We start from the raw sequence: 23,686 nt of genomic DNA on the forward strand, positions 1-23,686 counted from the left end.
TTTTTTTAAAGGCTGCAAGCCTCTACACAATAAAGTGCTTCATTCTGGAAGCCATATGACTCCATCAGTCATTCAGGCACATGTTTGGCACTGAGTGAACGAACAGAATCTCCTTAAACTGAATACATTAAAGCTGAATTTAACCTTTTAAACATACCAAATTCATACATCAATGTTCCATCTCTATACACTTTTCATTTCTTGTATATTGGCATAACTAAACAACATGCTGGAATATGTTCAGATCCAGCATTTTTCAGGATAAGCCATTCCAAAATATAAGGTAAGTGTATTAAAACGGAAGTATTAAAGCAATCTCTCACAAAATGTGTATCAGCTATACTTTCTCACTGTACTGTTCTGCAACTAAACTAGTTTTTGTTTCTCAAGATAAAATTCTACCATATATTTAATTAACAATCAGAAAAACAGCATGCACAACTACTTTTTTCCCTCATGTCGAACACAATGCTTATTTACAGAAGTATGGAGTTAAAAGAGGTATCAGTGTAAAAAATACATTCTGTCCTACATAGTCATGGGGGATGGAAAATGCTAGCAAGTGACAAAACAGAGGGTGAGAAGGGTGTTGATTTTACATTAAAAAAATCCAAAATAATGAGAAAGCATTAGGATACAATACTTCAAAGATTTTTTTTCAGTATCAAAACAGGTATAACCCATATACTGTAGTTTAAATCAGAGACAGATGGTTTTCAGCCTTGCAGGATCTTCTCAATTCTTAGTAGAACCCCAAGATACAACTACCAGAACTAAGGGCAAGAGACATCATCTTGGAATTAAATAATGCTGAGTCAAATAATTTATTCTAAGTCCCAAAGGTGAACTGAACTTAAAAGTGTTTTCCATAAAAATCCTGCCCAATCTTCATCCATTTCACCAACATAAGTGTGTGGGTGGGGATGGTAATTTTTATATGGTTGTTGTTAAACTATTGTTAGTGTTAAATCCTGTGAATCTTTACCAAATGATCTGAAGACATACCAGAAAATCCTGATTTATTTTTCCACCCAAGTGTAAATAAAGTCGTGCCCCACTTTACGATTACCCCGTTTAACGATGAATCCGCTTGACGGTGAGGTTTTTGCGATTGCTTTTGCGATCTCAAAACAATGGTTTGAATGGGGTTTTTCCGCTTTGTGATGATCGGTTCCCTGATTCGGGAACCGATTTTCGCTTTGCAACTATCAAAAACAGCTTATCGTTGGGTTTCAAAATGGCCGTCGGCTGAAGAAAATGGCCCCCTGCTGTGCTTAGGGATGGATTCCTTGCTGCACAGGCACCAAAAATGGCTGCCCCTATGGAGGATCTTCGCTGGACAATGAGTTTTCAGCCCATTGGAACGCATTGAACAGGTTTCAATGCATTTCAATGGGCTTTTTTATTTCGCTTTACGACATTTTCGCTCTACAGCGATTTCACTGGAACGAATTAACATTGTAAAGCGAGGAACCACTGAAGCTGGGTTACAAGAGATGCCAAATGTTGTAGGACAGCAATTTGGATAATGATGCATATATTAATTGTCAGGTCAGGAAGGTAACTAGTTCAAAATAGGGAATTCTTCTAATTATCCCCTTTTCCTAATAGACGAAATCTGTCTTCATAGATTTGTAAATAACAGTTGAAAGAGAGAACGTAATGTTTTTATTCTTTTACTCATAATATATTAGGAGGAAAATCAGTGGTTCTTTTGTAATAATTATGAATCAAAGAAACTATTTTTATGTGACAACAAGGTAGCTCTCTCACTACACTTTCTCAAACCTTCTTCCTTAGTTATCTGAACAGGTATGCGGTGGAAAAGAAGACTTCCTGCTCTATATATGCTGCCTTGAGGTCTGTGACGAATAAAAGGTATGATATAAATGAAATAAAGACACAAGGAATGTATGATAAGATATAACAAATGGTCACATATTTTGAATAAAAAATAATTCAGACATCTGAAAGTGCAGATTAAGTCTATATATTGCAAAAAGTTATTGCTAACATACATGTGTTCTTTCCATTAAACATATCTTATTTCTCTGAGGTGAATCGAAAAGACGAAGGGGCAAAATTCAAAAACTTTTCAGCACCCCAAAAGACACTGGATAACAGAAGGATATTTATGTGGATTATTTAATCAGACTCTGTTCTAAAATTCTGGATTTTAATCTTACAGTTCCTAAAATCTCATGGCTTTTTAAGAAAAATTTAACAAAATCTCACCGCACCAATTCAAGAACTTGGCATCCTTTATGTAGCATAATATTCCACTGGCATGGAATGGAATGCTTTGTAGGATGAGCTGAAAAATCTGTTTTCCACAAGAATTCAAGTGTACCAAAGCCATTCATTCACATTTCCCCAAAGGTATATGCAAAAGTAATAAGAAACATCACATATTAGTATACAATATTCAGGAAGAAGCTGTAGAGAGCATTTTGTAATCTCTGTTTCAGAATTACTTTGGATACAAGCTCTTTGAGTTGGTTTATCAGTTAGTTTACCAACGTTTAGATACTGACCCCTTTAGCAGGTATGCATCTCCTCTAGGAGACTCTGTTGAGTTATCCAAAACTTGTGCTTGCTGAGGTGAAACAACTGGGATCACAGGAATGTGAGAAAATGATGTAGTGCAAGCCACTGTGTACAGTACCTCCTTCTGCTATTCAGGGATGAAAGGAGAGCAGAGTCCCTGAGCTAGCCATGCACCTGTCACCTTCATACACATACCCCACAATCTCTTAAGGGGAATCTTCCCAGAGAAGTACACAGACACACAGCGGCCCCCTTCTTTACCACTGGATCCAGCCCCATGCCCTGCCAGCCAACAAAGTGGTGACAAGAGAAGATTTTTAAGTCAGTAACTGCAGACAACAAATCTCATCAAACCAACAGCAGAGTGAAGAGCGAGAGAGCAAAAGTCAAACTTGAATTGACTGCCTTAGCATAGCTGGAGCATTCTTCATTAGATGGACCAGAGGGAAAACCTTCTCTCTTAGGTCCAACTGGGAGAATAGGTCAGGGAGAATCAAAAGGAGTAGGGAACTGCCCTCTGCATAGAGGGCTCTGGGAGAGCCAATGCTGCCAACATAGTGGCCACCTTGTTCCATGAACACCTGCTCCACTGGCTTCAAACTTGGCCTCTGCTTGTTTCAGTGCACTGCACTACAATACAATACTACAATAGATCTTTCAACCCAGACTGAAACATAGTTCCAATTTAAGATTTCATCACAAATGCACCTTATGAAATTTATTATCTTGATTGAGAGTTCGGAAACTGGTGAGCTCTGAAATGACTGCCTCGCCACCTCAGTATTTAATTCACGCAGCCAAAAGAAACCAACATGAAGGAAAATAAACCTCTTTAACTCAAATCACCAGTAAAGATTACTACATAAAAATCCTTAGGCGCATGCAGTCGATAAAAGCGTGATGTAAGATTCTAAATACACAGCCTATGGTCAACATCTCATTTTCATGAGTTTCACCATGAAGCAATATTGTCCCTGCTAATATTTTGCAGCTTGTAATTAACAAGTGCCTTGAAAACCAACAATTAAATATGCATAGGTATTAGAGCATGCATTTTTGGCCAATGAAAAATACAACCCAAAGAGTTCTAACTCTGGAATGTCCATTTCACCCATTTTCATGTCAAGAAAAAAAAGCTGAATAATTTTAGTGGTCTTTTCATATTTTGCATCATGTCTTCCACTAAGGTGGAACAAAATTCTCATCATTATTTAATCTTTCATGGATAAGCAACTGTATATGAGATTTTTTTCAACATTCAAACACATATTTTACAAGGAACAGAAATACTGGAAAGAAATGTAAACCACAACAAATTCAGATGAGTGGTGGAAAACTTAAAATGTGTGGCTGATTAGAATATTTTGTGCAACAGTTGGCAACAGATGTCAAGAAGAGGAATTTCTGCCAGCTTCAGCATCCAATTCTTTGTCTTGCTGTACGTTATTAGCTAGCTCAATTAACAGGCCATGAAGTGTTCTGCTTGTTGCCACATTACATCATACATTTAAGAGAAGAAAGAATGTGTTTATCCAATCTATGGTCTCATTGTGCTGTATTTTCAGATATGCAAACAGTAAATTGATGCCTTTCTCACTCTTTGTCAAGTTCCAAACAAGAAATGACACTGCAATGAAGTCATTTTCATGGTACTCTGCTTTTATGCACTGCATAACATGATAGCTTAAGCCCCAAGAAACATGTAAAAATGAAAGTTCACATGTTAGAGATTTATGCATGATACATTTGATGTGAAAGAAAACCTATTTACACCATAGTTGTTAATATCGCTACACAGAAGTGATCCTCAGAGGGTTGAATGCCCTTCCTCACAAGTAAGAACCATTTTATGGTGCAGCAATCCTCAGTACTGTACTAGACTTGGATGACACAGGACTTCTGTTAGAGGACTTTCTTCCAAAAACCCTGCAAATAGAAGTGTACCTTCTAAAGTAAGAATTATGGCAGCCTTATTTATGAGCCTGTGATCTCATGTCACAGCGGCTGTAATGAATTTCAAATAGCATAATTTTTCACAGCCCCTTATCATGACGTAAAACTAGATCTCTGTTTCCATTTTCTCATTAAGTGTTTAGCAGTTATGTTCCATGTCTTCCATTCTAGATCAGAGACTGATGAAATAACACCCTGGGTCTCTGAATTGTTAACATTTTGGCAATATCAGTCACAAAATGTATAACTACACCAACTTCCTGGATTCATCACCAGCATAACAAGTCTTTGCATACCGTATTCTTTAAATGTAAAAGGTCTGATCCACAATACATGAATACTATCATAAGCAATCAAAATAATAAAACAATCCATATTCTTTAAATGAAAAACAATCCCTTTTGTAGTAAATACTGTTTTAAAACAGAGCAGTTTCTAATCTTCTAACTGGTATCACAAATTAGGTTACCCCATGGGCAATAAGCATTGATCAGCAACGATTTGATTTTAGATAATCTGACTGACCTTCTAGAAAATTATGATTGGTGGAAAAAGAAATAAATGTTTTCCTGACTATGTTATATAAAGGCCAATACAGAATATAGCACTCAGCATCTTCTACCTGGCATCTGCATAGACCATGTGTATGTGAAGTGCACATCTGTGTACACATGTATTGGCTTATTTAAAAATGTACTGCTCTGTTTTAAAGTCTTACTTTGAAAGCTAATCTAAGTAAACACAAACTTAATAAGGAAAAGTATTAATTCCTGCAGATAAGCCACTCTTTTATGATCAGATTTCATTTTAATATCCCAAACTGATCTCCAAGAATTCTTCACATATTTGCTGTCCGTTTTTGCATCTTCAGTGAAACTACACTGCACATCTTACAATCAGATGTGTCCTGAGATGACATTACAGAGGAAACTAGCATCAAACAATTACAAAATCCTGCCCAGATTCCTCTATTCTGCAGGTATAAAAAACAGCTGTTTTTCTAAGCAATGATATAACATTAACAGTTTTTTTCCCAGACAAAATCTGCAGGTTATAAGTGTTTTTAGAGAAGACCTACTGTGGACCTATGCTATTTGCAGATTTACTAATAATAATTGCATGTAGAAACTTAATTAATAGGGATGTGGTGGCGCTGCGGGCTAAACCGCAGAAGCCTGTGCTGCAGGGTCAAAAGACCAAGCAGTCATAAGATCGAATTCACGCAACGGAGTGAGCTCCCATTGCTTGTCCCAGCTCCCACCAACCTAGCGGTTCGAAAGCATGTAAATGCGAGTAGATCAATAGGAACCACTTCGGTGGGAAGGTAACAGCGTTCCGTGTCTAAGTCGCAGTGGCCATGTGACCACGGAAGATTGGCTTCGGACAAACGCTGGCTCTATGGCTTGGAAACGGGGATGAGCACCGCCCCCTAGAGTCGAACACAACTGGACAAAAATTGTCAAGGGGAACCTTTACCTTTACCTAGAAACTTAATTTGGACTCTGCTAAATTATTCCCTTAGCATTACCCGATTGCTTCAGCATAGGACAAGATATGCTGTTTTAGTGACAAAAATGGTTAACTTCTAGAAAATAAAATTCTGTGCAATGTTTATATACCTTTTTGACAAAATGTAACTTGTTGTGAGTGGGTTCAACATTATCTTTGGGCATTTCTCTTTCAGGTGATACAAACGAGGATTCAGAATTACTATATAAAGAATTTTTATTAACAGAAGTGTTTAAATCTTCTTTGTTACATGCAACAGAATTTTGAATGGATAACTGGGGAGGGGAACTCTCCCAAAACCATAACAATGACTTTTCTTCATTTAGATCTTTTAATAATAGGTTCTTGCTCTTTGCTCTTCCTCTGTCGGCAGTCTCAGGAAATTGTTGCGGACCGCACACAAGGTCCCGCAACATGGGTGGCGGGCCCACTCTCCCTCTCTCAAGGCTTCTCTCTCTGCCTCCTGAGGCACATGGTGTACCAGTCGGGCGGGACCTTGGCTCCTCGAGTATACTAGTACGGTCCATTCCTCGGGACTTAGACCAGGGATGATAGATCTTACTTTACTGGCAGTGGAGCTTTTGGCTTCTTCGGCTATTGGGTTCACTGCAGGTCTTTTTACAGGCACCGTAAAGACCTGAGCATCTCTATCGGTTTCACACGACACAACTTCTCTAAACACCGTCACCTTTTCTGTCTCTTTAGAGATTGCTCCTTCCTCTGTGGTCAAAAACATATCTAGCAGCCAAAATCGCTTCTAAGCGATTTCGTCGCTATGTGATTTTAAAAAGCCCATAGGAATGCATTGAAACCCCTTCAATGCATTCCTATGGGCTTAAAACTGATCTTTAAGTGAAGATCCTCCATACGGCGGCCATTTCCACTGCCCGGTAAGCGAGGAATCTGTCCCTAAACACAGCGGGCGGCCATTTTTTTTACCCGGCAGCCATTTTTGAACCACCAATCAGCTGTTAAAAAATCTTCGTTTTGCGATGATCGGTAAGCAAAACAGGGAACCGATCATCGCAAAGCGGAAAAAAACCATTCAGACCATCGCAAAGTGATCACAAATGCAATCGCAAAATCTTCATCACTATGCGATTTCGACGTTAAACGGGGCACCCATTAAGCGAGGCACCACTGTACTTTCTCCCTTTCGTGATACACCTCTCTCTTCAGTCCTGCCTCAGTTCTCCCTAACCGTCCCAACTGCCTCTCTTTTCCTCGTGCACCTTTGTCTCGAGCTCTTTCTAACTTCACCGCATGACTTTCCTCTAGCTCCTCGGCTTGACTTTCTGTCTCGGATTCTCTTGGTAACTCTGCCTCTAGGCTAGTTATTTGAGGGGACGGCTCACTCTTTGATGGTTCCTTAGTCTCCTCCTCACACTTGTCTCAGCATGACATTGTTCTGACTCATTTAGACAATACTGTGCATATATCTGGCAGGAAAATGAAGGTCAAAATCTTGTTGCTTAATATAGCAAGTTGCAGTAAAGTAGACCTACTGAATCAATGGGAATTTGGTGACTCAACTCCATCATAAGTCCCATTGATTCAAAAGGCCTACTGTAAATGTGACTTACTTTAGCAAAGGAAGTTTCATTGCAGTTGCCAGGATTCACCAAGAATTCTACCAGCTAGAATTCTAGTAGCTTTCACCAAAAAATCCAAGTCCTCGGAGGAGTTTCAGTATATACACCTACACTTTGCCAAGGTTCTATCTGAAGCAACAGCCATTAAGCATGGAGAAGGACATAGGTGAAACTTTCTAAGCTCCATGAGAACTGCAAAGCATTAGAGAATGGTAGTCGTTCTATTCATTAGGCTTTGTGGAGCTTTGCCTCTCTAAAAACAAACACCCTACTAATGCTTTGTAGTTACCATCAATCTTAGAAAGCTCTACCTGTGCCCATCATGTTCCATGGAAATCACTGTAGAGAAATTTTGCAAGAACAGGTGCGTATCCTGAAACATCTCTGAACACCAAACCATTTCAATTCATTATATATTTTGGCAATTAAACTCTATAAAACTGACATGTAGAATGCTTATATTACATTCTGAAAAAGCTGTTCTATATTTAACTGCCTTGGGTATATTCACATGCAAGTTCACATGCTCAGTCCATTCTAAAGAGAGTCATTTAAATTTTGCATCTCTTGGCTATGTAACAGATGAATCCATTGATATCCCATACTGGTACAAGGAAATGGTACCCTATTTCTGTAACCCCTGAAACCGATTTAGATCTCACTTTATTTTTATAGAAAAAACAAATTAAACAGACAAACAATTGAACTAAGTGACTTAATTTGTACCTAATTTACTTCTTAGCCACCCACTCAAAAATGTTCTAGACGAATAATATAGGATACTTATTTTACCTCAAAGGTTTCAGCCTTATATATCACTGAGGTCCAGCATATAAAGAGATATACAATCAGAAGTTGGTAGACAATATAAAAGATGTTGGTCTTGTGCCTGATGTATCCAAGGAAAACTCCTCTCAGTCACAAAGAACAGAAGTTGAAGCATCCTATCTTCTCAAAAGTGGTACAGTCTGAAGCCCAGAGATCTTACAACTAACTGGACCCCTCTCTTTTGGCAAATTCTTCTGATAACGTCACTATACAGCTACAGATGTGTTCCAGCATTCTATTCCAACCAGGTGTTTGTGGGAAGTTCATAGGCAGAACATCATTGCAGCAGCCCTTTCCATCCTGTGTCCACAGCAACTGTCATCCACCACAGCAATTGTCATCTCACAACAGATCTAAGATAAATTTGTCTGATGTGGTTACTAAGGTGAAAGGCAGAGGATTATTAAAGTTTTGTTTTCCTGCCTCTCTTAAATAGCTATCCTTTTAAAGCAGTGTGTCCCAACCTTGAGACCCCAGATGTTCTTGGCGTACAATTCCCAGAAATCCTGGCCAGCAAGCTAGTTGTGAAGGCTTCTGGGTGTCTTAGTCCAAGAACCACTGGGGGCCCAAGGTTAGCAACCACTACATTAAAGCCTTCCACTTTGTGGAAAAGGAGGTGGTATCTGGATTGTTTGTTTGTTCAGTTGTTTAGTCGTGTCCGACTCTTTGTGACCCCATGGACCAGAGCATGCCAGGCCCTCCTGTCTTCCACTGCCTCCTGGAGTTGTGTCAAATTCATGTTGGTTGCTTCGATGACACTGTCCAACCATCTCATCCTCGGTCGTCCCCTTCTCCTCTGGCCTAGCACACTGTTGATGAAAGCAGCTTACTGGGAGCTCTCCTAGGTGCTGTAACAACCACTGTGCCCTGATGACTCCCTAAACTCTATGGCCCATCAGGAACTAAACATGGGCAGTTTTGTAACAAAATAAGATATTACCACAGTTCTTTCTTTTTTTTGGTATCTGAAAGCATATTCCACTATGCAGTTAGCTGTGACCTATGCTGATACAATTACAAGTTCTGAGACTATAGCCAAAGTGGTATGACTCCAATGGGATTTATTTGCTTACTTCTTTTATTTACCTACCCTCATATTCTGCCTTTCCCCCCCCCCCCCAACAACAGGGCTGAAGGTAATTTACAGATTAAAATAAAAATCCCAATAAGCTGGGGCCAATCAACATCTGCTTTATTAAACACCTCTAGGAATTATTACTTTAGATATTTGTACAGTGATGAAAAAGATAATAATAAAACAGTAGAAATTATGCGACACCCCCCCACACGTGTGTAGTAGTAGATAAGACTTTTGGACTAGGACTCAGGAGACCTGGGTTGAAATCCCAGATCAGCCATGGAAGCCATTCCTCAAACACCTTCAAAACCTATTAGGTAAGTTGAAAGAGACTTGACAGCACATAACAGCAAGAACTCAAAATGCAGGACAACATTTAAATAAGCATATGCCAGCAACAAATGGAATAAAACATAAAGCCAAAGTAAACCATGAGGAGTTGAAAACACCTTCTTGAGCCAAAGTAATGCATCTCAAATAATATTTAAATTTTTGAAATGTTTGGGGGAACAACAAGAACTATCTTGACTTGGCTATAGAAAGACAACAATTCAGGTTTCAGTCAGGATCTCCTAGAGACAGGATTCTGAAGCTAAGAAGACATGGCCAAAAAGCCATGTGTATATACTTGAGTATCTAGCCTAAAAGGGGGAATTTGCCACTGACTTATAATTAAGATCTTCCAAGTCCCATTATGATTTCTTCAAGAGCATTTGTACGGCTTATGTACAAAGGCTGGGGCAAATCCTCCAATTAAATATTTTATCTTCTTGATCCAACCAGATATCTCTACTCTTCTTGCAAAAGAAGATAAGGAAAGAGCACACATGTCGTCAGTCAAGCCACACATGTTGCGGACATGTGCCTACTTTATCCAAAGTAGAACCAGACAGTGCTTTGGACACCTCCATGGACTGATCTGTATCAACTGCAAGATCCAAGTCAAGATGGATACAAGTGATTTTATCCTGCAAATATAGTTTTACTAGATTGTAAAAAGCAGTCCCAAACACTAAAAAATGTTCTGCTACATGACTTGGACAAGATAGTATGATGGGGAACAAAAACTGCTTCTTTGCCAGCTTCATTACCACAGAGTTGGCTTTATGTGTTCCTGCAAGTGCTTCACTATGCTTTTTCTCGTTCTCCTCCAGTTGCAATCTATATAGCTTTGATCTTACTTCTTCATATCCTACTCAGTGCTGGACCAAAGAGCTGAATAAGCTCTGCTAAACTGTAATGCACAGTCCTTGCATTCCACAGGTCTTCAACAGGAACACCAATCATATCAGCTGGAGGGGAAAGAAACAGGGCCCTTTGGAATCTAAGCATGCCACTGACAGTCTAGCCCTTAACAGGAAATTGTCTCACGATAAAGGACAGGTTATAAATCCTCCTTCAGACCACTATCCTCTTGGCCTATGGAAAAAACAAGTCTGGCATATGTCTGACAAAATGTATCAGCCAAATAATATTTGTAGAGAAGGTTGTTACGATGGCCATGATGTTCTGAGGTGCCCTGATCGAGTGACATCAGTCACTAGGAATGGCAACTGAAACTCCAAAGACAATGTTGAAGTGTGGACCTGGGTAAATGTGTCTACTCCTGTCAGCTCAGTTTGAAGATGCTGAACAGCAATGTAGCTAGTAAACTACCATAATCCCCATATCTATTATGCTCACCCAACACAAGAGACAAACATGTCAGCCTGGCGCCCACCTAGACCAGAGGCCTAGTTAGAAAGAAAAGTCCTGTACAGCGGGGTCTCTACTTAAGAACTTAATCCGTATTGGAAGGTGGTTCTCAAGTTGAAAAGTTCTTATGTTGAATCTGCATTTCCCATAGGAATGCACTGAAAACCATTTAATCAGTTCTGCCTGTTTTTTTTTGTTATGTAGAGGTGCGTTCGTACATTGAAGCATTAGTTCCCATAGGAACTGATGCAAAGCTGGTTAATACGTACTCTACCACTAGGGGGAGAATTTTTTTTTTAAACCTAAGATGACCTAAGGTTAAAAAAAGAGCAGGAAAGGTTTTTTTTTTCCTGTTCTTATCTTGGATTTCTGTTCTCAAGTAGAAGCAAAATTTAGCAAATGGAGCTGTTCTTAAGTTGGATTGTTCTTAAGTAGGGACGTTCTTAAGTAGAGACCCCACTGTAGATCATAGCAGTGCCTCTTTCCCAACACTGCAGTGCAATTGGAAAATAGCTGTTTTGTGTTTACAAGAAAAACAGCATTGGCATTGTTCCTGCTGCTGTAACAGAATATGCCAGTCTGCCAAGGTGCTTGGCTTTAATTTGGTTTGGTTTCCTAATCACTTTGGATTCCTGTGTATGTGTATGTGACTTTTCAGCAACAAGTCAGCCATTTAAGCATATGCACATGGGGAAAGGAAAGAGGAAGGAGACTCTGTAGTGCATGAAAGAAAATCACACCAACCACACACCTTCAGGCTTGTGCCAAGCACTTGTAATCAGTCTGTAAAAGATGCAAAATAATGAGCAGTGTAGGCAAAACACTTCAGCATTATTATCTCTGAATGTCTACTAGAGACATATCAGACATCTGGAAGCTGTATGTATATGTTCTTATCTGCTATGTACAGGGGAGGCAGGGGGTCTTTTCCGATAGAAAGCCTAGTTGAAATAGGCTGCTAGGGTCAAGGACGTCAGTTATAAGGCAACACAAAATTGCCTGGTGTAAGTCCCACAGACCTCAGTGGGAAATACTTGACTGAAGTAGTAAGCCCTACTGACCTCAATTAGAATTACTTTCAAGTACCCATATAGAGCATTGCACTGTTACTCTGAATTACGCCTCTGCTAGTTGGCAATACTGATTCCAAAGCCATAGTTCCAGGCATTCACTCATCATGTCTAGGAGCCCATGATTTTCCATCCTCTTGGTGCTCTGAACTATACTCCGTAGTATGTTCTACTCTGATCAGTGCTGAGGGAAACATGGATGGGATTGCATCTGAAAAGCCACATAACAGTTGCAAGAATTCTGTGGTTGCTTTTCGTCAATATATTACTTTCAGGAACCACATCCCAGAATCAAGCCAAAAGCAACCAATGCAATCATACATCTACACTGGTGGAAAGCAGCCAACATACATGTTTTTTGGGGGGATGGACAGCAAAGGTGTACATACAACTAGAGTTCCTGGGTACTCATTATGTGCCACTAAGTCAAAACTGATTTACTGTACCTTGAAAACCCTATTTGGGTTGCTTTAAGTGAGGTATTTAGGGAATGGTTTTGCCAGTTTCATACCCCTAGTGAGTGAGTGCCCATGGCAAAGTGAGGATCTGAACCCAGGCCGCCTACACTGTACTGCTTATTATCTTGCAACTTTTACAAAAATACTGTGATTACAAGTCCTAGTCCCTGTGTGCTCACATGACTGCAAATCCTATTGAATTTAAGGATTTAGTAATTCCAATTTAGTAATTAAAAGACACTTACACTGTGAAATTGTTCCAGTGATACCATTCTAAGCAACCTTTTTTCTTTCTTTCCAGCGTTTGGACACGGTTCACTCTTTCTACGAATCACTCAACCCTGAGAGGATTTGTCTTTACATCGCCTTCAGAAGGATAAATCCCCCCACTGTCCCGCCACAAAGTCCCTCCGCCTATTCCGGGGAGGCGCCTGAAAGTCCAACAGGTGAGGAGACTCAAGCCCAGAGCAACCCTTCACCTGTTCACGGGTCTCATTCTCCCCGTTATGGAAAGACACAGGGGGGCGAAGAAGCAGAAGGATGGCACCCGCCACGGGAGGACAATTTGCACTGCATGGTATTAGAGAGAGAGGGGCCCAGGGACAGAGGAGCTGCGCGCGCCCGGCTCAAGAACTGAAGGGAATATCGGCGGAGAAAAGAGGGGGGCGGGCAAGCGGGAGGGAAGGAGCGTGGGAGGCGTGAAGGAACGGGCAGGCGGGAAACGTCCTTCGCGCCCGGCGGATGCAACAGGCAGCCGCCGCCGCCGCGTCTCTTCCACCCGCCCTGCACTGGAGCGAACCATAGACGCCCGCCGCGAGAGGGCTTCCTGCATGCAGCTCGCCTGCCTTGTTGCTCCTCGTCCACGTCCGCCGCCAGGCGAAGGGGGCGGGTGGGTGCTGGGACGACTCTCCCGGCTGAGGTGGTCAGGCGTGCCGGGGAGAGAGGTCGCTAGAGGACGCGAAATAGCAAAAGAAGGGGAGTAAGGGAGGCATGCCTGTTATTTAGGGTTGTTGTTTTTGCAGGAGGAAAACAAAAGCGCGCGCGCGCCCCCAAAGTGGGCGGCTGGGAACTCCCTTTGCGCAGGAGTCGCCGTGCCAAGCTGGGGAGAGCCCCCCACCCCCCCCCCCGGTCTGCTGGCAGGCGAGGTTGCGCGTGTCCGCCCGTACTCAAGGAGTGTGTGTACACACACACACACGACACACACAGAGGGAGGGAGAGAGACCCAGAAGCGTGACCAACTTACCTTGAGCCTGGGCAGAGGGGGCGAGTAAGAGGCAGGTCAGGCTGAAGCGTAGGAAGAAGAGCGGGCTTGCAGGGTGGACAGCAGGAGGCTTGCCTTGCCGCTCTGCCCGGGCAGGCTTGGACATCTTAGCCCCGGCTGAGAGACCCAACTTTTCATCAGCTGGAACTGGAGGACAGCCCCATGAACACTGAGTTACAGAGCGAGCGAGCAGGCAGGCAGGGAAAACTCAGGATGTGAGAAATTTCCTGCATGCAGTCAACTCCAGAACCCCTCCTGCTCCTGTATAGACTGATGATGAGTTGGGCTTTGCCTTCCCTTATATTTTTAATTTAAACTCTTGGTGGGTTGGGTTTTTCAGGGTGGGGGGTGGGGAGTTTGGCAAGATCAGATCTGTTGACCGTTGCAATAACTGAACAAATCGTCCGGGTTGGCTAACAGGAGGCACTGAAAATCGTTAGTGAAAGAAGGGCGGCCTGTGAAAAACTCCCCTTTGCCAACACTTACAGTTCTCATTACAATGGAACAAATTATTGTCTTCTCTGCTTTCGCCCTCTTGCCTCTGCGCCGGGTCCTAGCGCCCTCCGCTGTGGGTAGACAGAAACAGTCCCTTCGCGGAGAGAGGTGACCTGCCAATTTTCAATTCGTTTGGAAGGCGACTCTCTCATTTGGGATTAATTTTAAGGCTGGCTGTAAAATCTCTCTTCCCCTCCAGCGATGATGAACGATCTTGTTTTGTCTCGAACGTCTCTCCTGCTTTTCTGTTGTATGACTCAAGTGATTTTAGTAAAAAACCATGGCATCTCATAGTCTAAAATGGAATGGTGTTTCTTAACTGTTTATTATAATTACTCTGCTCAATTCCAGTGCCTGTATAGATTGCATTTTATGCCTTTTTAAAATGCAAGGAACAAAACATTTCTTTAGTATGTCCTCTTCAAGATTTTTTAAAAACCTTTCACATTGTCATAACTGTCAGAAGAATGATACTGCCTTGCAGTCTGACATCTGGTCAACTGTCACTGGGATGCTTGTCAGGATGTTTGCCATCTTCTGCTTTTTTCTTGTGTGTCAGATTGGTGAGAGGGGAGTTAGTCATTAAAAACTTGAAAGATAGGTTTCTGCAAGTAGATCTGAAGAGCTAGGTTTTGCAAATATTTGGGAATGCATTCATTCACCCTTTGTAAATCATCCGTTAGATCTGTTCAGAATAGCTTCTGAAGAGTGAATGGTCCATGGACCTATAAACCACAAAGACATAAGAACTCTTGTTTTGTGAAAGACAGTAGCACTTATAGGGCATGGCAGTAACTTTGGGCCACAGGAGTTTAGCTGTTTTTGAAAGAGATCTTTCATTCTGAAAAACATGGATCACCAATGAGATGTGCCATTATTCCATGTCTGCATATGAGGGAATCACCAGTTTTGACTACAAATACCATATTTTCCTGCATATACGATGCTACTTTTTCCTAAAATCATTACACTAAAAATTGAGGGGCGTCTTATACACGGAAGTAAGCTGAGGAGAGAACAAAACGGCCCATACCTTGCCTCTGTAAACAGGCTTCCTTCAATCATGAGGATTAGCTTCCTCCAGTCATGAGCCTTATGCAACTGATGTCAGCTGATGTTGAACACACCATTAGGAACACACCTCCTTGGAGGTGGAGGCTTAGATGCAACAGGGACTTGTAATGTCCTAGCGTTCTGAGGCCAGAGGCTAAATAGTCAAAGCTAAGTTTTTTTTAAATTTTTGGTTAGAAAAGGGTTGTGTGTCTTATAAACGGAATAATACTGTAGTTTAGTCTAAGGAGCTAGCAGAGTAATAATCCTGTGTAAATTAGAAGAATTTGTGGCCTGACTCCAATCCATGTAAAGCTCTACAGGGCTGTTGTTGTAGCCAAGGTGACTAATGGGGAACAGCTGCTTTCCACTGCTTCCAATAATAATTTCCCTTTTCCCTTGACTCTTTTGAGAAAGAAATTGTTGTTACACCTGGCTTGAGGGCACAGGGTGTCCAGTTAAACAACCTGTAGTATCAGTGCTGAGAAACAACTCTGTTTGAAACCATGGAGAAGTGTCAGTTACAGTATGGATCATCTTGGGCTCAAAGCAGGTGAACCAGTGTTTTAAACGGCAGCTTTTTGCACTGGCTTATCTGTCCAGTTTTTATTCTCTGGGGTTACTGAAGATCCTAGAATCTTCTTTTTTGGCATCTAGGTCACTACTTTTCTACTGACACCTAAACACGCTTTATTGCCTAGATTACAGCATGATGCTCACCACTACTCTGCACACCTGTCATTCCCAACCTTAAATCCCCAGATGTTCATGGGCTAAAACTCCTAGAAGCCTTCGCCACCAGGTGCACTGGCCAAGATTTCTAAGAGTTGTAGTCCAAGAACATTTGGGGATGCCGGGTTGGAAACCACCGCTGTACACTATGACATTATAATAGGTAAACAATCTCCCCCGTACATTATTAAGCAAGTGTGGCTAGGCAATAGGAAAGAGAATTAGGTCTTTCCTATCAGAGGAATTTAGTTAGCAGTCGGAGCAATGGTATTCAAAGCTTGCAACTCTGGATGCTTGTAGAAAGGTTAAATATTGAACATAATACTGTAGTCTTGTACATTACTACATTACTAATAAATATGACCAGCATTTCCATATTGTTTTTAGCAGGACATCTGTGGCTAATGGCAGAGCTCTGGACTTAGGCCATGTCCCCTAACCCTAGGCCCCACATGCTGTCGTCAGGCTCTTCGTTCTCACTGATCCTCCTCCAGTTTGTTTTTATTATTTATCTGTCCCACTTTGCCACCCTTCCCAAATTACAAACATGCGGAACAGGACTGAAGTTGGAAGAAGAGAGCATGCATCTCTTCACTGCAGTGTGTATGACGCAGCACTAAGAGTCGCAAATATAACTAACCACAAATAAATTCTTTTACTTGGCTGCAGACAGGAGCAATCCAATTCCATCTCCAGAGGTCCATTATCTTTCACAAGATGTCAATATGTGCATTGACTTGAATTAAATGGAGATATAGAAACGGTTCCAGATCTCAAGGTCCTCTTTGCTACGTCGTATTCAAAGAAAAGACACTAAAAGCTCAGCTGCCTCACGAGGCACTGCTGGAGGCAAAGCTGAAGGAGAACCCCTCGGTTGCCATATTTCCGTGTAACCCCAACACCCAGTGGTTTGTTAGAAAAACAGTGGAAAACCTACCTGTTGGGCTTTTCTGACAATAAGGAGCCAAACTGGGAGTTAGGGTGGAAACCAGTGTTGTACCTTTGGAAAGCAATCTTACCTCGTGAATATTTTATTTTCCTTCTTCCTCTTTGTACTGCCTGTATCATCCTAAAAGCAAAGTCTAGCCACTTTGTGGAGCCACAGAATATTGTGAAATTGGAAAAGTTACTTTTTCGACTACAGCTCTCAGACTCCCATTGCCAGCATGGCCATCATTTGCAGCAATGGTTCCCATCTTTGAGTCCCCAGATGTTCTTGGATTAAAATCCCTGGATGACTTCACCACTAGCTGTGCTGGCCAGGATTTCTGGGAGTTGCGGTCTAAGAACATCTGGGAACCCGGTGTTGGGAAGCACTGCTTTACAGGATCCTTCATAAGGACCTCTTCTTCTTCTTTTCCCAAAACAAATACAATACAAAATACTAATATAGTCTAAAACACAGTGCATCCCCATACCCACGGGGCCCTTTAGAGCAATTCTTTTATTACGAACCTCCTTTCCAAAATTGTATTAGTTGTTGCTTAGAGACTTTCCCCTTTCACTGGTACAATTTCAATAAATCTACCCCAAATAGCAGAAAATATTTAAACTTATTTCCCTTCTTTTCATCTTAAGTTCAGTAGTCAACTTGTCATTTAGCGCAATGTCCCATACTTAGTTATACCAATCTTCTAATTTAATATTGTGTTTGTCTTTCCATTATCTAGCTATTAATCTAGTACAGTACTTGTCATAAAATTAGAAATCAGTTCCTTTGAGTAATAAATTCTATCTTATCATAAATTGACAGCAAGGCAATTTTAGAGTTAAATTCAAAATCCTTTCCAAATATATCACATATTTCCTTAAAAATCAATTTCCAGAATTTCCGATTCAATTTACACTCCCACCACATATGTTAATATGTGCCAATTTCTTCATCACGTTTCCAACAGACCTTAGAATACTCTGAATTCTGTTCAATTTCACCTGAATCATGCACCACCTTAAACTAATTTTTTTTAAAGTTCTCCTATATTCTTACCGACATTAATCTTAAAGCTTTCATCTTCCAAATTTTTATCCAATCCTCTGTTCTAATTTCTCTATTTAAATCATATTCCCAAGGACCTCTTCTTGAAAGTGAAATATAATATCTCTACAAGGGATAGCTACCATACCAAATGTAACCCACCGACTCTGTGTCCAGTAAACCTCCTGCTTTCCTACCTCACTTGATCTATAAAAACAGAATGACTAGGTGTTTGTAAGAACACAGTATATGCCTGGCGAGCTGCATTGATAAGAATATGAGAAACTTGCTTTATTAAACCAATGGCATGTCTAATCCAGAAAGCCGTTTCCAACAGTGGCCAGACAAAATGTCCACAACTACTGTATATAACAAACCTTTGTTCTTATCCATTATGTCTGCTCTAGTTTGATCTCGTTCCTCAGAAAAAAAATATTCTTCCATTATCCTGTTAATTGGAAAAATATATGCAAACCCCCCCCCCTTATTAACAAGATTCTGGCAAGTAGAAATTTAGTTCTGATTTATTAGCTGATTCCATCTTGATACTTGATTGTTCTGTCTTGGAGTGTGAAAAAGCTGCTGGAGTGAAATTTCTAGAGATTCTGCTGGATTGGTTGTGTTTTTCTTTTTGTTTTAAACCGTATTTCCTTTTAATCCAAAGAAGGAATCATTATTTTTAATTTGCATGTAATAAATCTTTCAGGGACGTACTAGGCAGCATCCAGTGCTTGTTTCCTTCTGATAAAACATCAGGATCCAGTGGAAGAAGAGTCTCTCCTTTCCACTGCAGCCCTGCATGCACCCCAAAAACCTCCCCTGCAATACCAGGAAACATTCAAGAGCAGGCATTTGGACAGCTATGAGCGTGGCAAAAGGTAAGATAGAAAAGAAGTTCCATCGTACTGATTAATAATTGGATGCTATTAACAGAATGGATTTTATTTAAATCAAATCAATTCAAATTTATTTAAATAAAAATCATTTTGACAACTTCATTAAAAATTGATTTTTAAAATTTTAAATTGTGATTTACATCTATTTGATTTTTTAAAAAAATCATTGATCTTTGTCCACCCTGGCTGTCTAGTTGATTCTGACATATGGCGATCACATTCAGAGATTTCTAGATACAATACAAAGTACTCAGAAGTGGTTTACCATTTCCTTCTTCTGGGTGTTCTAGGACAGTACAGTTTCCCAAGGCTATAGAAGCTGACTCTTCTCCAGGGAATGCAGAATCAAAGTCCCAGCCTCTGACTCTTCATTTGGATACTTAGGTCACTGAGCTATTCAGCTAGGTACACCATGCTAGCATTGGTCCATGTTGGCCAGCTGGGGAAATCTAACTTTCTTAAGAAATCTGCTTTTATCACCTCCTTGTATTTGACCAGTACTATCTCATTTAAAAGGTACTTGGTGGTGCTGCGGATTAAACCGCACAAGCCTCTGTGCTGCAAGGTCAGAAGACCAGCAGTCATAAGATTGAATCCTTGCTATGGAGTGAACTCCTGTCGCTTGTCCCAGCTCCTGCCAACCTAGCAGTTTGAAAGCATGTAAATGCAAGTAGATAAATATGTACCACTACAGTGGGAAGGTAACAGTGTTCTGTGTCTAGTCGCTCTGGCCACGTGACCACGGAAATTGTCTATAGACAAATGCTGGCTCTACAGCTTGGAAACAGGGATGAGCACCACGTCCTAGAGTCGAAAATGACTGGACTAAATGTCAAGGGGAACATGTATCTTTACCTATCTCATCTAAGGCTACAGGGTAAGCTTCAGCAGTATGTGGACCAAGAACTCCCAGAAGTACAAGCTGGATTTCGAAGGGGCAGAGGAACTAGAGACCAGATTACTAATATTCCCTGGATTATGAAGAAAGGCAGAGAGTTCCAGAAGAACATCTACTTCTGCTTCATTGACTACGCAAAAGCCTTTGACTGTGTGGACCACAGCAAACTATGACAAGTCCTTAAAGAAATGGGACTGCCTGACCACCTTATCTGTCTCCTGAGAAATCTATATGTGTGACAGGAAGCAACAGAACTGGATATTGAACAATTGATTGGTTCAAAATTGGGAAAGGAGTACGACAAGGCTGTATATTGTCCCCCTGCTTATTTAACTTATATGCAGAATACATCATGCGAAAGGCAGGACTGGAGAAATCCCAACACGGAATTAAGATTGCCAGAAGAAATATCCACAACCTCCAATATGCGGATGATACCACTCTGATGGGAGAAAGAAAAATCTCTTAATGAGGGTAAAAGAGGAGAGCGCAAAAAAAAACGGTCTGAAGCTCAACACCAAAAAAACTAAGATCATGGCCACTGGCCCCATCACCTCCTGCCAAATAGAAGGGGAAGATATGGAGGCAGTGACAGATTTTACTTTCTTGAGCTCCATGATCACTGCAGATGGTGACAGCCAAGAGGAAGAAGGAAATTAAAAGACACCTGCTTCTTGGGAGGAAAGCAATGACATACCTGGACAGCATCTTAAAAAGCAGAGACATCACCTTGCCGACAAAAGTCCGAATAGTCAAAGCTATGGTTTTTCCAGTTGTGATGTATGGAAGTGAGAGCTGGACCATAAAGAAGGCTAACCACCGAAGAATTGATGCTTTTGAATTGTGGTGCTGGGGGAGACTCTTGAGAGTCCCCTGGACTGCAAAGAGAACAAGCTTATCCATTCTAAAGGAAAACAACCCTGAGTGCTCACTGGAAGGACAGATCCTGAAGCTGAGGCTCCAGTACTTTGGCCTTCTCGTGAGAAGAGAAGACTCCCTGGAAAAGACCCTGACGTTGGGCAAGTGTGAAGGCAAGAGGAGGACAGAGGACAAGATGGTTGGACAGTGTCATCAAAGCTACCAACATGAATTTGACCAAACTCTGGGAGGCAGTGGAAGACAGGAGGGCCTGGCATGCTGTGGTCCATGGGGTCACAAAGAATCAGACACGACTTAACGACTAAACGACAAATCTCATCTAAAGGCACAAGAGCTTTTACGCTAGCTAGGCTCAATGTATTACCTTCTCAGCTTCTGAAGGGAAGATTTCAAGGTTTGCCTCCATCGGATTTTGTCTACCTTTCTAATAGTGACGAAGTCAAATCAGTTGGTCATGTTCTCCTATATTGTACTTGCTGTCGGGATTTACGTATGGTACTTTTACTTCCTATTATCTGTAAATCTCCTGGGAGATCAGAGCAGTATTATGTACAGTTGCTACTCTCTGACAAATACCCCTTATATTACAAGACAGGTGGCCACATTCTGTGCTGCAGCAAGTTATTCGTGACCAGATATTTGGGTTGCGATTTTAGACGGACAATATAATGCTTTAAGTATAATGCTGGTTGAGGTTTTACTTATTTTAAAGATATATGATGTTATTAACTGGGACGAAAGAGTTGTTTTATTATGTTTTTAATGGAAAACTTATAATTCTGCTTGATTTTACGAAACTACAATTGTATGTATTTATTTTATATTGTTCTGGCCTTGCCGGTCTTTCACCGTAATAAAGTTAGTACTACCTGCTAGCATTATACTGTTAATATTATGTTGGATTTAGGCCACTGAAGTATTGATGTTCTAGTAACATCTAGGGAAGTCCTTTATCTTGTTAACTGTACTGCAGCATTGGCTAAATGCTAGTCTTTCTTTAAATATGGATTAAGACTTAAATTTACTGCCTCTTCCCTTTTGTGCAAAAAAATTGAATATATTTGTGCTGCTTTTAAATTATTTGATTGTTAACTTCATCTCTAGGATTTTTAAAGATAAAGACAAATTTGGAACAACTTCCATTTTTATAAAGCAAGCTTTTAAACCGAATCAAAATATTTCATGCCTGAGTTTCTTTGAATTTATTAATGATAGAACTTAACATCAGTATACAATCCAAATGATGAGAATTTATGAATCATTAATCAATTTCTGTATCTTTTTGTTGCAAATTGAAATAAATAATAAATTAGATTTTGACATAATTGGCTTTATTCAATATTAATATTTCTAAATCTGAAAAATGAACTTAACTGAATGAAGGATATATATGGGAACAAGCAAATTTAGCATAAATGTTTGTTTACTCCATCATTTCGGTAATATATTTTATCCAGTGCTGAAATCTGTTCTTAATATTTTGAATATAACATCTAAGCATATCCTCTCGGTACAATCAAAAGGTTTTTCAATGTTTTAGAAAGCTAAAACTGAAGGCTGTGATCTTCCTACCCTTTATGTATGAAATTAATGGACTTCCTGATAATAGCCAGAATCCTGTTGTTTAGTTATACCCACAGAAAGCAAACGGCATACCTGACCTTGGTGTTTCCCAGCTGACTGAGTCTCCATATGGATTTTTGGGTGCATGCCACGCTGGTGGGTTGGTATGCACCCAAAGATCCCAGTGGGGACTCAGTAATTGCCAAAATAAGTTGCTGTGAGTTACACTATTTGATTTCTGCAGGTGCAACTATGTTTAAACAATCTTTATTTGCTAAAAATATGAATATAGTTAAGCAATGTGGACTGTTATCCTGTTCAGTATTTCCACATGTATGCAATGAACATTCTGAGAGAAGGGTTGCATTTTCTGACAGAATTGCAAGGGTGCCAATATTGTTGGCCATGACTGTAGAACTCTAGGTGTGGAAACTGCTTTGATTATCTGAGGAGGTGCAAGCAGCGGCTGGTTATGTACAACGGACACCTCACCAGATTACCGCAGTAGCCTCTGAAATCAAAGGTCCACACATGTATAAATGTTAAACAGGATATAGACCATGAGTTTTTATTCTGTTTGCCTTAATAGTGGCCATGATTTTAAAGTCTTAGTTCTGAAGAATAATAGATGCATAAAGTTTATTAGGATGCTTTTCTTTTGTCACTGTTAAGCTAATTCATTCACACAACCAAAACTAAAGCACTTCTATGTTGTTCAACTCATTGATCAACTGAGTTAATGTCTCATTTTTAAGGTCACCTTTTAAGGTGAACTTTAAAGGTATGATAAAACACAGCAGTAGATCATCTAAATATGGACATCTTATTTTTGCGAGCACTGCTATAATAATTTAAAATTCTAATGTGTCAAATCTGCATTTAAAAGGTTGCATCCCCCTCACCTATCCCTGGATAAGAAGCATTATCTACTGCTTTCTTATTATGCTCTTTTGCAATACTTTTTGAAGTCCATAACGCAGAAAAATGCTGCAAACTGCTTATCTGGGAGTGAGCCTCATTCAGCCTAACTTCTGAATGGACCTGTGTACATTTGCACTGTAATACTCTTCCTACTACATTTCATATTCACTGGAAAATATCATTTCTTTTCGCCAGCCAGGGGCTGAATGGGTAGAATCATTAATCTTTCCTTTGCTTGTTTTAACTTTGAGCACTAGTAGGAGGTTCCTGAAATTGTTACGAAGTT

At 40.5% G+C, this 23,686-nt stretch overlaps 1 protein-coding gene across 1 annotated transcript in view; it reads right to left on the minus strand.

Moving 5' to 3' along the window:
* The window catches only part of ADAM12 (ADAM metallopeptidase domain 12), a 271,913-nt gene extending 257,239 nt beyond the window's left edge, over nt 1-14,674 (minus strand). The window contains exon 1 of the mRNA XM_020791531.3: nt 13,974-14,674. Within this exon, the coding sequence (XP_020647190.3) occupies nt 13,974-14,097 (124 nt within the window). The 5' untranslated portion in view covers nt 14,098-14,674. The remainder of the gene's footprint in view (nt 1-13,973) is intronic.
* Between the last annotated feature and the right edge of the window lie 9,012 nt (nt 14,675-23,686).

The sequence above is a fragment of the Pogona vitticeps genome, chromosome 3 (assembly GCF_051106095.1).
Source record: "Pogona vitticeps strain Pit_001003342236 chromosome 3, PviZW2.1, whole genome shotgun sequence".
Taxonomy (NCBI): domain Eukaryota; kingdom Metazoa; phylum Chordata; class Lepidosauria; order Squamata; family Agamidae; genus Pogona; species Pogona vitticeps.